Below are 16,111 nucleotides of genomic sequence, written 5' to 3' on the forward strand. Positions count from 1 at the left end.
TCAGGCAGCATCATATCTTACTTCCACAGTGAGGGCACAACTCCCCTCCCACCACTCCACAGGAAAAGAACATCAACTGTACACTCAATGCTTCATCTGATGCCGGCTTGATGAAAGGCACACTAGCAGCCTTACCCAAGTAGCCCTTCAACAAATATTAGTTCACACAACACCTTACCAAAGGAGTGCCACAGCTCTGCATCTATTCTCATCATATTCAAAGAGGCTTGAAGTATAGTCTTGAGGGCCTCGAGGCAACCACATTCATGCCACTCGGCTCCACACTGCTCACCGCTACGGTCGCCTTGGTTAGCTGCTCTGGACAGCAATTACTTGCGATGAAGTTCCTTGTGCTCCTCACCATGAGTGTGGCCGTGACCCAGGCAAACAGCGCGCTTCCCGTTGCTGAGGAGAATAGCTGTTCAGGCCTCAAGAACGATCGCTCTCTTTTATCCAGTCTACTGACGGTCGCAGGCTACAGTGACACTTGCGTGGCTGCCGCCCTGGACTCCTGTAGGACGGGGCAAGAGATCAGCCGTTACGCGTCCCTCGTGGAGGTAAGTCAAATCAGCGCTGTATCTTACACCTTGTCTGGCTCTCCTACAAGACGTAGTGTTATCCCAAACAAAATCTTCTAAATCTATCGAGCTGTGATGGTTTCCATAATGCATTTTGATGTAAGCTTGAGACTCAAATGAGTCACCATCCTTGTGTTGGATGTTAATGAGTGGCAATGCAGGACGCCGAGCTCCGTCTCCACGTGTGACGTAAACATGGCCTCTCTCTTTGCCCTATGCTTTCCAGGATGCAAGGGAAGTGGTGCAGCATGTCAGTGTTGCTGTAAACAAATGGGAGTCTCGGCCACGTCACTGCAAGGACTTACTGGACTCCGGGGACAGTGGGAGCGGCCTGCGCCAGGTATACCCTTTCCCTGGGCAACCCCACCACCGCGTCACCGTGTTTTGCGACCACACCGTCGACGGCGGGGGTTGGACCGTCTTTCAGCGGCGCACCAGTGATGCCGTCCGCCAAGATTTCTTCCGCACTTGGATCGAGTATCGGTTGGGCTTCGGCGACCTGGAGGGTGAATTCTGGCTGGGCCTTGACCTTCTGCACCAGCTGACCTCCACCACCTTGCAGGAGCTACGGATTGACCTGCACGATTACGAGGGAGAACATCGGTGGGCTAAGTACGGATTCTTCCACGTGGGCACACCAGAGACGAAGTTCCGCCTCAGTGTTGGAAGGTGAGACTCCCACCCCTATCTCTCTCTCTCTCTCTCTCTCTCTCTCTCTATCTCTATCTCTTTTGTATATACCAGGTGGCGATAATGTGCCGTTTTTCCTCTTCGGCCTTGCCTTGTGACGTGTGTTACAACATGAGCAGTGTCTTGGAAAGCATATTGATTTAATATGCTAGCTTCACTCCTTCCTTCTCCCTGCCCGGACATATGTGGTGTCATGCATCACATTAGTTTATCAGTTGTTTTCCACATACATTGTATAATTATGTAATGTTAATCAGTAATTGTTAATGGTATCGATGCCTTGTCATTCATTTAGTCATGCAGATACACACACACACACACACACACACACACACATATATATATATATATATATATATATATATATATATATATATATATATATATATATATATATATATATATATACATTGTATAATTATGTAATGTTAATCAGTAATTGTTAATGGTATCGATGCCTTGACATTCATTTAGTCATGCAGATACACACACACACACACACACACACACACACACACACACACACACACACACATATATATATATATATATATATATATATATATATATATATATATATATATATATATATATATATATATATATATGACTCGCTCGTTGTCTTGTTTCTCGCACGTGTGTGTGTGTGATGACAGGTACAGCGGCGACGCAGGGGACAGCCTCTCTGGAAAAAGTGGCCAAGCTTTCAGCACCCATGACGCTGACAACGACACATGGAATGATAACTGTGCCAAAAAGTGAGTATCGACTTCCATACAACTTATCGCATATGTGAGTGCTTTCAAATAACATATTTAATACAACACAATGGTACAAAAAGATAATTAATTGATATTATAAAACATAACTGTTTGAGTGAGAGATGGAGATAGCAGCAGTTAGCTGATTATGGCGGTTTCTTGACTACTGTGAGTCCTCAGATTACACCAATCCGTTGGGCTGAAGGCTTCCCTCTAAGTGACATCCGACGCTCCCCATCCAGTCACCAAAGACATCCCCCTTCTTGATATGTAAAGCATATCCTACCCTGTTAAAGATACAAACTTCTACACTGTTCCTCCCGTGCAGTTACAACCAATTAAACACGTACACTCTTAAGGTAGTGTAATGGTACATAATGCTAGAAAGAGAGAACAATTTAAACCGAAAGGAAGTATGAAATGACAATAGAAAACAAGTCATGTCCTCGTCAAGTGGATTATTTTAATATAAGAATGGAAATTCATGTAATAGCCATCAAGGTGCTTTTGGAATGACACCAGAAGTCTCGAGGCGAGTTGAAGTTTGAAAGATTTTCACATTTTCTATTTATGAAGGAGTGTTTGACAAGCTGAATAACAGACTGAAATATAAAGTGCATCGCCTTAATCTCATGCACTTTATATTTCTGCCCAGAATCATGCCAAATCTGATCTTCAGCTTTCCAAACAATCCTTCATAAGTAGGAAATATAAAAATCCAACTCCAACTCCCCTCGTGACTTATGGCATCTAGCCAAAAACATTTCCAATAACTTTACTTTTTCATCTTTCCCTTCTTTATTTTCTTCGGTGGCACCACTGCCATCTCATCTGCTTCTAAAGCTGAACTCTTCTCTCAAACATTTATTAACAAATCCACCTTCGATTATTCTGTGTTTGTCCCTCCCTGTCTTCATCCCTCTGACTATTTCATACCTTCAATTAATGTTCTTTGTAATGATGTTTTCCATGCCCTCGCTGGCTTAAGCCATCGGTGGGCTTATGGACCTGATGAGTTCCCTCCTATTCTCAAAATATGTGCTTCCGTGCTTGCACCTTGCCTGGACAAACTCTTTCAGCAATATCTATTGACTTCTGTCTTCCCTTCATGCTGGAAGTTTACCAACATTCAGCCTGTTCCTAGAAAGGGTGACTGTTCCAATCCCTTAGACTACCCTCCATTAGCTTTAATCTCTTGCTTGTCTTAAGTATTTGAATCTATCCTCAATAGGAACATTCTTAAACATCCGGCAAGGCCGCTCTACTGGTGATCTTCAGCCTTTTCTTTTTGAGTCTAGGGGATCTTCCTTTAGAGATTTCAGTGAAACTTTTGCTATTGCGTTAGACACATTAAAAGCTTTTGATAGAATATGGCACAAAGCTGTGATTTCAAAATTGCCCTCCTACAGTTTCTATCCTTTTCTCTGCAACTTTATTAAAAGTTTCCTTTCCGATCATTTCATTGCTGCCGTGATAGACGGCCACTGCTCTTCTCCTAAACCTGTTAACAGTGATGTCCCTCAGGGTTCTGTCCTGTCACTCACTCTCTATTATTCATTAATGATGCTATCGCCGTGGCGCAGAAACAAAGCATGCGTAAGTTTAAGGTACTGGATTAAGAGTAAAATGTGGAGCAGCATTACAAGGATAGTACATAATGAGTATATAAAGGAGTAAAGGTGAGAAGTATACATCACATGTGTTTACAAAACTGTCGGCCGTTAATGGAAGAGATGCTGAGCTGGGCCTACATGACGGAGAGAGTACGACCCCTAGGGGTCGTGAGGGCGCTTGGGACAGATAAGAACATAGAGAGTTCCTGATGATGACGAAGGAACGAGGCCCCAGATTACACCCCAGCACCTCAGGAAGGGGCAGACTACGTTTCGACCTTACAGAGGAAGGTGTGGTGTGGTAAAGGCGAGGAAGATCGAGCTCACCCTTGTCTTATAGAAGACCCCAAACACGTAAGTTCGCTGTCATCCCCCTTTGGTCGTTCACGTGTACGAGTAATGACAATGATATGATAATACCTTGATGACTGCTGTTTGTGCCTATACTGTGTTAGTCGTAATTCGCTCCTAGATGATGTTAAGTAGGAGGCGTGATTGAGATATGAGTAAAGAAAAAGTAATTCTGGTATTAAGACAAGTTATCGTTGTAGCAATTAAGCTGAGTTGTCATTGTAGAACGTTGTTGAAATGATTTTGTAACTGCCAGTGTACTTGTTGACGTAAATGTGTTCTCACAGGTTTTTGACAGAATGAAACAAATATTCGAGTCAAACGTGACTTTAAAAAATGATTTTATTCAAACTTCGTGCCTTATACATTCCTATGTTAATGATACCACCCAACATCTTTCCACATCTTTTCAGAGACTATCAACCTTTCAGGAAGTCAACAGATCATGCAGGGACGCCACAGAACGTATGAGTCCTGATCTTTCTAAGATTTCTTATTGCGGCAAAGAAAATTTAGTAGTATTTAGTGCCTCAAAAACTCAATTCTTCCATCTATCAACTCGACACAACCTTCCAGACAACTATCCGCTCTTCTTCAATGACACTCAGGTATCTCCATCTTCTACATTGAATATCGTCGGTCTGTCCTTTAATCATAATCTAATCTAGAAACTTCACATCTCCTCTCCTGATAAAACAGCTTCCATGAAGTTAAGCGTTCTGCGGCGTCTTCGCTAATTTTTCTCTCCCTTCCAAATGCTAGCTCTGTACAAGGGCCTTATCCGCTTTTGTATGGAGTACTCTTCACATGTCGGTGGGGCTTCACTCACACAGCTTTATTAGATAGGGTGGAATCAAAAGTATTTCGTCTCATCAACTCCCCTCCTCTGACTGACAGTATTCAGCCTCTTTCTCACCTCTGAAATGTTGCATCTCTTGCTATATTTTATCACTATTTTCATGCTAACTGCTCTTCTTATCTTGTTTACTACATGCCTCTCATCCTCTGGCCTCGCTGCACAAGGTTTTCTTCTTCTTCTCATCCCTATTCTGTCCAGCTTGCTTATGCAACTATTAGCCGAGCCTCTCAATCATTCATACCTTTCTCTGGTAAACTCTGGAACTTCCTGCCTGCTTCTGCATTTCCATCTTTCTACGACTACGACTTGACTTCTTTAAAAAGGGACTTTTCAACACATTTGTCCCAGACTTTTGGCTAACTCTATTAATCTTTTAGGGAACTAGTAATCAATTGGGACTTTTTACGTTCTTTGTTGTCCTAGCTTGGCTAGCTTGTTTAAAAAAAAAAGCTGTTGCATTGTCATCTATGAGAGGCTACGAGGCCTATTACAGTGCTTCCTGGTGATCCCTTTGACAATCCGTGGGCCTCATTCAGGAGTAAATGAAGATGACATATGTTCTTTATACTCTGCAGCTGCTGTCCAGCCGCACCAGTTATTGCTGCCGATCATAGTGCCTATTAGCTGAGTTTTTGACGCGGCTCTCTGTCCCGGTACCAGGAGCATGTGGTGGTGGGCTGACTGGCACCTGAGCAAAACTTGAGTTACTTTTTCGAATGATGTTGCATTCCCAGCCAAACAGTTTTCTTTCCTCATTGTTTATTAATCAGGTATAAAATGAAATAGGTCTCGAAACGGAACAGGGGCAGGAGATGGAGCGCGACTTGCTGCCTCTTTAGCGAGGCGATCTGCGTGTTCATTCCCGGGAACACCTACGTGACCAGGGACCCAACACGATATCCTCGTTTGGCAAGAAGATATAGCCACTCCAGGGCTGATAAAACCAAAGGGTTAAGGGAGACAGTGCAAGAGAGAGCAGTAAGAGCACTGCGACAGTCACTAAAAATTGTAAAAGACGAAACCGGAGAGTAAAAATTATCTGTAAAGCTAGGACTATGGCAGACAGCTCCGCAGTAAAACCGGACGCCACTGAAGGAAGGCTGCCACACCGATAAAAAGAGGGGAAAAACCACACTAAAACCAACGCCTGCGTCGGATTTGGAACCATCAGGAAAAACGGAGATATCATCAAAATGGATAAAAAAAAAAGTGTTCTAAAAATCGTGTGTGGGACAGAGCTGGCAGAAAATTCTTCTTGCCATCCATGGCAGGAGGGCAGAATGAGATAACAGGAAGCTGCCAATAGCCAACTCGTGGGAGCCAAAAAGAGTACACAGGAGTGGGGTTGATAGATAATTCTGCCATGAGATTAGCGACTCGATGGCCAAAAGGTTTAGGTAGACTCGGTCGAGTCCCGCAATATTGACAGACAAGGGACAGAATCAGGAAGACGGTGGGTGCGAAACCAACATCGGAGCATCGAAGACTGGCGCCGGAGGTCGAGCGGCCAGAAACCAGTATCCACTAGAAGGCTAGGTATTGGAGATGTCCGAAATGTACCCGTAGCCAAGCGGACCCCAGCATGATGCACGGAGTCAAGCGTGCGTAGTCGTGCATCCGTTGCGGATGAGTAGATCTCACAGCCGTATTCCATCTTCGGAAGTATAATTGTTCGGTGAAGAAGCAGCAACGTGTCCCTGTCCGCACCCTAAGAGGTGTGACTTAAAACCCGAAGAAGGGATAATGCCTGCCGACAAGACGCCTTAAGAGAACGGAAATGGGGAACCCAGGTGAGACGGTTGTCAAATAAAAAGCCAAGATATCGAGTCGCCTCCACGCATGAGAGGCGTCTATTGGTGAGGTATAAATCAGGGTCTGGATGGACACCACGGTTGCGACAAAAATGCATGACTACGGTCTTCGAGGTGGAAAATTGAAAACCGTTCATGTTGGCCCAACTGGACACCCTATTGATCGCCAGTTGGAGCTTGCGCTCAATCAGTGACATCCTAGCAGCAGCGAAAGAAATCATTTAGAGCAGTAGCCTCGGAGAGAACACTCCCAACTCGAACCCGTAAAAGACGTCTGGATAAAAACTGCTGAATAAAAATAGGAAGGTGACCACGAAGGCGAAAATAAAACAAGGACTGTAAAATGCCATGTCACCAAGCCGTGGTGTCGTAGGCCTTCTCTAGGTAAAAAAAGACTGTTACTAAGGATAAAAGAACATCAGTAGTAGACCTCATCTTTCGGAAGCCGTACTGTACCGATGACAAGTACTTTCCCCTCTCCAAGTACCACACGAGTCTAACATTTACCATCTTTTCTAATACTTTACAAATGCAGGATGTCAAAGATATAGGACGGTAGTTCGTAGCCTGAAGATTATCTTTCCCAGGCTTCGGAAATGGGAGAACCACTGCGACAGCCCAAGAAGATGGAAAGTCACCGGTATGCCAAATCATATTATAAAGATTTAATAAAATGTTAAAAGCACTGTCAGACATGTGGCGCAAGAAGGCATAAGGAATATCATCTGGGCCAGGAGAAGAGTCATGACACTGGGACAAAGCAGTCCGCAACTCGGAGGCAGAGAAGGGACATTATAGGACTCCCCTCCAGTGGAAGAAAAATTTATGCCGAGAGATTCCATTCTCTGGCGGTGACGTGCGCCCGGGGCTGCAGGATGCCTCCGGGAAACACTGGCAAAGTGCTCCGCGAAGAGGTCGGCGACAGTCCTAGGGTCTGCCACCGTTCGCCCAGCTGACAACAAAACCGGTGGAGGGGGAGCAGAATACTTCCCAGCAATTCGGCGGACTTTGTTAAAGACATCCGTAAGAGGGTGCGGGCGTTAATGGAAGAGACATAGGCTTTCCAAGAGGCTCTTTGTGCCTCTTTCAAAACGCGGCGGGCACGATCTCGACAGCGCCGAAAAGCTTCCAGTCACTGCGGGTCCCCAGGATGTCGCCGGAGACGAGAGAAAGCTGCCCGTTTTTCTTTCACAGCTTTAGTGCATGCTGCGTTCCACCAAGAAACGGGATACTTAGTAAAGCGACTGGATGTCCTAGGGATGATCTGAAGCGCTACTGAAATGAAAAAATCGGTAAAATAATGAACAATCTCAGCACAATTTAAAATTCAGGCAACGGACGGATAAAAGAGCTAAGGTCAGGGAATTGAGTCCAATCTGCCTTGTCCAAAACCCAGCGTGGGGGCCGGGACTGTGGCTCAGAATTCATAGATTCCAATAATATAGGAAAGTGATCATTACCGTGTAAATCCGGTAGAACCCGCCAATTAAAACCAAAGAAAGAATTAGATGTACACAGAGAAAGATCGATAGCTGTAAAAGTCCCAGTAGGACTGTGGAAATGTGTAACATCCCCAGAATTTAAAACCTCCAATCCCTCATCCTCAATAAAAGAACCGATTAAAACCCCACGAGGATTACTAGCACCTTCATCCCACAATGGGTGACGGCCGTTAAAATCTCCCAACAAAGAAAAGGCGGAGTCAGCTGACGCACCAGGCCGTCAAGCTCACCCCTGGAGACAGGAAGCCGAGGAGGAGATATAAACTGCAAATGGTGTAGGATCGTCCCATAAAGACCTTAACAGCAACCACCTGAAGGGAGAGTTGAGTTGCAAGGGACAACAGGTATATCCTGACGGACTAGAATAGCTGTGCCACCGTGGTGGCCCTGGTCAGGAAAGGAGTGCTAAAAAGGCACGATAGCCAGGAGGACTAGAATAAGTACTATCACCTAGCATAGTCTCTTGTAGAGCTACACAGGCTGGAGAGAACTCCGACAGTAAAACTCGGAGTTCCCCACGAGGCGCGAAGGCCTCTACAGTTCCACTGTAGAAGCTTGAAGATGACTATTTAGGTGCAGTGGACGGGCGAGCCTTTTGAAGGGGCTGCCCGTGACTCACCTGACTAGAAATAATCAAACGACGAGAAGACACCGGGAGTTGAGATGTGCCGGGTCGTTGGACCGCAGCCTTTCGGCCTACCGGTGAGTGATGCGAACCATCATCACTCCTACCGGTCATCGGAGGACGAGGGTCAGGCTGGACTGCACTTTTTGACACAGCGGGTCCACGAGGGACGGCTGTGACAATATCATCGGACGTCTCCATGCTAAGACCGTCCTCATCACAAGAAGCCCGATCTGAGACGGAGGGCGTCACAGAAGGCTGGACAGAAACTACTGGAGCTACCATTGCAGAGCGGTCCCTGGAGGACTCACGATCATGTGCACCGGGAGAAACCTTAGATTGCTTAGGCTGAGCTAAATCTATCGACTCCGCAGAGCCGCGGTGCCGTTTGGTCAGGCCCTTCAAAGGCTTAGGCGATACAGGTGGCAAATGGACATCCACTACATGGGTGACTTTGGTCAAGTCCGTATTATTCTCGTCACTTCTAGAGATGACTCAACTGAGTCATCGGACAAAAGGGCAAACCTATTGGCCAGATGAACAGGACCACCCGCCCCAACAGAGCGAGAGGTAGCAGGAGTTGTCTTCGGACCGGCAGACTCAGCTGAAGAGCGAGCGGCCAATGAAGCATAGGATGTCGCACCAGTACCGTCCTTCTGGCGGTACAGGAGTTCACGGCGGGCGCTACCAAGGCTGATGAACTGACTGTTAGCAAGCTGTAGAATGTCCTGCTCCAGGCGATACCTGGGCATTGCCTGGAACGTACCTGGTGAGCATCACGGCAATGGAAACAATAAGCAGCAGCATTGCAATGCTCCTCAGAATGTGAGTCTAGTGCAGAGCAATTACCACATCGAGAAGCTTCCTTACAGGAGCTTTTGCCGTGACCGTACCCATAGCATGAGAAACACTGAAGAGGGCGAGAAACAAAACGCCTCACCCTAAGATTGATAGGACCGATATTAACACGGTCAGGGAGGGTGAAACCAAAAAAGGTGAGTAGGACCATGTTGGAGGAGTTCCTCATCTTAGTCACCTTTTGGACTGAGTTAGGACACATTGCCAGTATTTCCTCTTCAGGAAATTCATAAAGATCCTGACTGTACACACAACCTTTACTATAATTAAAGGTGGGATGAGCCTTAACAGTCTCAAACATGCTGTCAGAAGGGCATGGGAGATGTTGCAACATCCTTGCCTGCGTAATATCTTTAGCTCGCACGAGCACCCCTTCCCGTATTTCTTGAGGTTTCCCTCAGGAATCGTGCCGATCTCTTTGGACAGGTACCGGGAGGCATGGATGAAATTCCCGCCCATTTCTATAGTACGCCACAAACCAACGTGGAGGCGGGATCTGGCGGACTTCAGGAACTGAATTCTCTGAATGGTGGTCAAAAGATTTGGGATGTAGTCCGTGTCACTGTCTGAAATATTGCGAGACTGGAGAAGTTCTGTCTTAAAGCCAGAGCCAGCAAGGGCAGAGATGCTACATGTTCATAAGCCAAACGGGCTTCATCACATGACAGAAACGTTACATAGCAGCGGTTAGAAGGAAAGTCCTTATCATAAACAAGTCGAATGCGAGAACCGTGCCATACACCTTGAGAAGTGAGTGCAAGGCGTGATAAGAAAATGATGGATTAACATTTACCATCAAAAGGGAGTCACATGCAGCAGAAATGCGTCCCTCAGAAGAACTCCCAGAACAGGAGACTGCTGTGGGAGGCCCTTGTGGAGGGGAATCCTCCTTCCCACTCAGACCTGAAGATGACGTCTCGCGGGCCAGGTCAGCCACCTCACGAGAACCTGAAAGTTTTTTGTGTTTAACCATATGTATAAAGTTACACAAAAAATTGGCTCCAGGGCAAGGAAACCACCTACTGGGACTACAATGGGAGGAGCGCTGGCTGCCGTGGACGGGTACCTCGTCCCCATGCGGACCAGTCGTTTTAAAAAGGCCCCACATGATACGAATGTTTGTCCACGACAGAGCTGAGACCCCTCCCAAAGCATCCCAGCCTGGACACCCAACCATCCAGCACAGGACGGCCCCTATTGGGCGATCCCTCCAGCGGGTGGCTCCGCTGGTCCACTGGCAGCCTACGTAGGAACCATTTAGTCTGGCCCCTCACTGGCGACCTTACTAGCATGGGTAGCCCTCTCCCCTCGAAAGGGCAGAGCAGGGGCCTAAGCCCCTCTAGCCTAGCTCGCCAGGTCACAGGGCACGCAAGCCCCCACCACGACAAGGCGGTTCCCATCTGGGGAATCCTATAAATTTACAATATCAACAATATACAATCCAGTAACGAGTAGTAATTAACAATAAGGAAAGACTTTAAGACAAGGCTACTGGCAATTAATATTGTTGCTATAGGAAGAAAAATGAGGGCTACACATACAGAGAGTAGTTCAAGATAGAGAGAAAGTCCTGGTCCCTGGAAGACTAACAGATAAGGTGAGTGTTTCGAAGCACAACGAGCAATTTACTATTCGATGGATGGATAATTTGAGGTTTTATTTTTCGAATAGATGGTTTCACATAATTTATTGTCGAACAATTTATTTTTCAACAATTTACCTAGATTAAAAGAAAATTTTTATTATGCTAGTAGCGGTGCTGGTGTGTGTTTGGTGAGATGTGGTGGACGCCACTCCAGTGAGGGTGACTGGTGCAAATGTTTCGCCGCATTTCCTAGCCTATAATTAACCTTTTCCTCCCTCTGATCCTAAAGTTAATTCTCAGATAGCTAATTATCAGCTTAAATCATAGACATTGGGTGTGTCTCCCTGGAAGCAATCAGCAGCTCTGGGCTGTCAGACTCAGAGAAGCTATAACCTTAATGGGGTACATATAACTTCAAGTACTATATCCCTGTCCTGACTTCCTTGAAGAAACATTCAAAGTACATGTGGATAAACAGTACGCGATACATTAGAAAACCATACACATCAACAACTTTGGAGATCCCAAATTTTTATCCGTCTATTCATGTTTGATACATTCTACGCTAGTATGGATGGGGTCAGCCTCATAATCGCTGCCAGGTGTAACATTTATTCTTCTTTCCTTATTGAGACAAAAATGGATTTCCTTAAGAGACACAAAAAAATTTTCAGAGACCAAAGTTATAGAGGAGGCAATTGTTATGGCTTTTTGTCAAATATGATGAATCCTTACTAAAATAGTATTGGTTAAGAGACGCTGTGTGAGCATCCCGCTGAGCCGCTATACCTACACGTCCCTACTACACCGCCGCTGTACATCACTCGCATTCACTCGGTTTAAATTTTTTTTTGTTTATAATGTATTTGATATCATATTTTATAGTTTATCTGCACTAATGTGCTTTACTCTTGCTTTAGTGCTTTATAACAAGACCCAAACAGGCGAGTTTTCAGTGTTTGACAGCATCATCTAGCAGTACAGCATAGTCGTCTCAAAACACTATACGAGTATTACGATGTATATATTGATTTACCATGGTTTTACTCCTTTCAGTATTTTTCTGTTGTTATTTTGCCATGGTATTTCTATATAGTTACTTAAGTTTATACGACTAACATCATTATATAGAACAAAATATAGTCACATGGTGTACCAAGCTCTTACATTTTTTTAGAGAATATGATACAGCACAAAATCTTAACGCGTCTGCAAAGATTAATGCTACATTAGGAAACTGTACAGCAATTATTATTTGGTTTTCTTAATCAGAGAAAGGAAAGGTTTATTGTGAGTAGTTAGAGAACACAGATCCAGCGTGCGCGGAGAATAGCATAAAACTGACATTCTCCTTCCTGTCACCAAGGACAGCCTCTCTTTGCTATGAGAAGCATATCGTATCTTGTAAAGATACAACTCCAACAACAATGCATCGCAAACATTGTCACATGAGTTGACATGATGAGTGCTGTCATAACACAATGCTTTTCAAGAGACCTAAAACAAATAGTAATATTTCTTGTTACCATCTATCTAGTTCAATAGTCTGTAACAGAAAGAAGCTAGTCAAGAGAGCGGTGGAGAGAAGTAACTCAAGGTGTCTTTGTGAGTTTTGGCAAGATTATTTATCTTAATGCTGGAGTGATAAAGCCATGTAGTGACCAAGACAAAAATTAAATATCAGTAAACTAGACTTTGAAACTGACCATTATTGCAGTCTAGATGTAGAAAACATTGTAATCTATCCTCGTTGACAGATCCAACCTACAACTAGGGCCTCTCATTCGCGAACATCTGATCTTGCCTTCAGTTCAATTTCTTTGTGATTCTAAGCAGTGTTGTAAGGGCATAACACATGCATTAGGTAGATAAATCATTACTGCATACTACTTACATTTTGTGAACTGCAACACCTTCCATGGAATATGTGCCAACAGGTCAAAGGTTACTGTGCTGGATGCAAGAATGTAATGTATTTGCATTATTCACCACTTGGAACTATTCCTTTCAGATTCCGGGGTGCTTATTGGTATACTGATTGCCACAGTTCTAACCTGAACGGTTACCAACATGTGGGCAACCACACCTCCTACGCTGATGGCATCAACTGGTATAACTGGAGAGGCCACCACTACTCCCTGAAGAGAACATCAATGAAGATACGCCCCACCTTCTGAGCCACCACTCTCTTTTGGCTGCGGTTGGTGCGGTGTCCGCGAACATCTAGCCGTACAGTCTGAGCTGCACAGGCCTTGTTTACAAACAAAAGGCGGATGGATACAGCTGGTCATCTATCCATGGATGTCCAGCCAGTGTTTTGAAGCACAAGGGAACATAGTGCTTAAGTTTTTCATAAGAACACCATTCATAAAATACATTGCACAGGGAATGGTGTAGGTACATCTTTATACTGTGTAATAAGCGTAGTCAGGAATAATTGAATAGTGTTGGTGCAGTGACGAAAGTTATATGACACAATGATAGTTGGTTTGATGTTATGGCCTATAGCGCCTGTAGGCATACTTGAAGAGTATATGTAGGAAGCGCTGTTAAGCTTCCACCCATTAGTGGCACAGGTGGTTTGATGATCACAGAAAAGCTCTTACGGTAAAAGCACTTTATTTGTTATATCAGAGTAGAAGTTAGTTTCAAGTGATTTCTGTCACAAGATATTCTCTGAGCACATTGTCTTTCTCAGCCAAGGTCACGAAGAAACTATCATTTGAGTTTCTCTCTCTGACTCCTGAGTATGATTGATTGATTTATAACTTTATTGCTGCAATAATGTATTCAAGGGAGGAGGTCGGGTCATGCTGGCCCTGGGCCCTCTTTTGGTTATTTGTTGTGTTGGATATTGTCCATTTAGTAATTATTGATGCATGTACAGAATCTATTTCATGCCTAAATTTGGCCAATCTTCCCTGTAAATTTAAAAGCTATGTTGACACTCTGACACTAAGGAATAGCTTAGCTTATCAACAAGCCTTAGTTTGTATACAGTCGCTTCAGAGCATGTTTTACACAGGTACCTGGACAAGTCGAGAGGCAACAAGAACGGCATACCAGCTCGAGCGTCACCACAACCAATCTTTTCCCCCAAAATTTCCCTAGATTGGTGGCCCCTGATTGATAGTATAATAGGCTGTGCCACTTCCGTTGCAAATGAGAGAGAGAGAGAGAGAGAGAGAGAGAGAGAGAGAGAGAGAGACTACGTGAAGTACACGTCAATTTAGCGCCTGGAATGACATGTAGGGGGTTCTACCTATATTGGTTGACGGGACTGTAGGGGGTTCTGCCGAATACCAGAAATGCGAAAATGTTCCGTAAGTTTGAAAAGTTTGAGAAGCAATGCTGCAGAGGATGAATACAGCTATATTGATGTACTACTTTACGGTAGTACAGCTTTATTTGATGGACTACTTTAGGGCATTCGAAAGTATGAGACAACAATCATGATTCACGAAAACATCAGCTTCGCTTGTGTAGTCACGGGTTTTTGTTTTATTAAATTTCTTACGCATAATGCGTCAAACTGGTACTTAAATAATTAACAATAGAGTAAAGGATTCAACACATATAGCTAAGCATATGTACAGTTGGGGCCTGTAAACTCCTTGCCAGTCTTAGCCCATATATTTTGCAGTAGAGATACGAGTATCTGGCAGATCTACACCAGGTGAAGGCTTCTGGTTCCCTTGGATTGGTTAAACTCCCTCAAAAACTAAACCTTAAAGCTCCACCCACTTGACCCTCCCCTCCTGGTCCATGCCCTGTCCCTCCCCGTGACCTCAGAATGTCACCACCCCAGTGTGTGTGTGTGTGTGTGTGTGTGTGTGTGTGTGTCTGATCTTTATTTTTATTTAATTTTCTCAATTCACGTAGCAAATGTAGCATAGCAATCTCTCTGATCTTCCTCTTTCTCCTCCTCCTCCTCCTCCTCCTCCTCCTCCTTCTCCTCCTCCTCCTCCTCCTCCTCCTCCTCCTCCTCCTCCTCCTCCTCCTCCTCCTCCTCCTCCTCCTACTACTACTACTACTATATACCACCCTCATCCTCCTCCTCCTCCACCCTCATCCTTCATGTATATATATATATATATATATATATATATATATATATATATATATATATATATATATATATATATATATATATATATAGAGAGAGAGAGAGAGAGAGAGAGAGAGAGAGAGAGAGAGAGAGAGAGAGAGAGAGAGAGAGAGAGAGATTTAATATTTCCTTTTCAGCATTGAAATTTTACTATTGAAATCAATATGATATTCATATATTGATATTGTATAGTAGAGTTTACAAATATGAAAGACTTCAAGGTGGTGGTGGTGGTGGTGGTGGTGGTAGCAGTGGTAGTGATGGAAGCAGGAAGGATTAATAAAATATTTCACACTTTTTACGACTTTGAGTCTTCCGCCTCTTGACCTAAGGAAGAAGCTTATCAGGTCGTCACCTTAATGGATTAAATCACTCTCTCTCTCTCTCTCTCTCTCTCTCTCTCTCTCTCTCTCTCTCTCTCTCTCTCACACACACACACACACACACACACAATTATCATTGTTATTATGAATATTGTTATATGATTTTCAGTTATTATTTTTGCTACTACAACTACTACTACTACTACTACTACTACTACTAGTACTACTACTACTACTACTACAATTTTAGTGCTTTATGACATTATTATTATTATTATAATTACGATTATTAAAATTGTTTTATTATATTTTTTATCAATAATTAGTATGGTAATTTTTTTTCTCTCTCTCTCTCTCTCTCTCTCTCTCTCTCTCTCTCTCTCTCTCTCTCTCTCTCTCTCTCTTCATCTTACTTGCATTTCTGTTCTTCTTATTTGTTCTTGAAAC

General features: G+C 44.1%; 1 protein-coding gene across 1 annotated transcript; it reads left to right on the top strand.

The window, feature by feature from the left end:
* Positions 1-238: 238 nt before the first annotated feature.
* Positions 239-15,223, top strand: LOC123501409 (microfibril-associated glycoprotein 4-like). Its single transcript, XM_045250231.1, has 4 exons — positions 239-557; positions 805-1,247; positions 1,925-2,026; positions 13,245-15,223. The coding sequence occupies exons 1-4, from the start codon at positions 267-269 to the stop codon at positions 13,408-13,410; spliced, it is 1,002 nt and encodes a 333-aa protein (XP_045106166.1). The 5' UTR covers positions 239-266; the 3' UTR covers positions 13,411-15,223.
* The last annotated feature ends 888 nt before the right edge of the window (positions 15,224-16,111 follow it).

This window comes from Portunus trituberculatus, chromosome 9 (assembly GCF_017591435.1).
Source record: "Portunus trituberculatus isolate SZX2019 chromosome 9, ASM1759143v1, whole genome shotgun sequence".
NCBI classification, from domain to species: domain Eukaryota; kingdom Metazoa; phylum Arthropoda; class Malacostraca; order Decapoda; family Portunidae; genus Portunus; species Portunus trituberculatus.

Bases quoted from the DNA above. Each gene is read 5' to 3' on its own strand.
- LOC123501409 (XM_045250231.1), top strand. From the start codon at position 267: ATGCCACTCGGCTCCACACTGCTCACCGCTACGGTCGCCTTGGTTAGC. The intron at 1,248-1,924 runs GTGAGACTCCCA...GTGTGATGACAG, and splicing joins TTCCGCCTCAGTGTTGGAAG to GTACAGCGGCGACGCAGGGG. The intron at 2,027-13,244 runs GTGAGTATCGAC...TATTCCTTTCAG, and splicing joins AATGATAACTGTGCCAAAAA to ATTCCGGGGTGCTTATTGGT.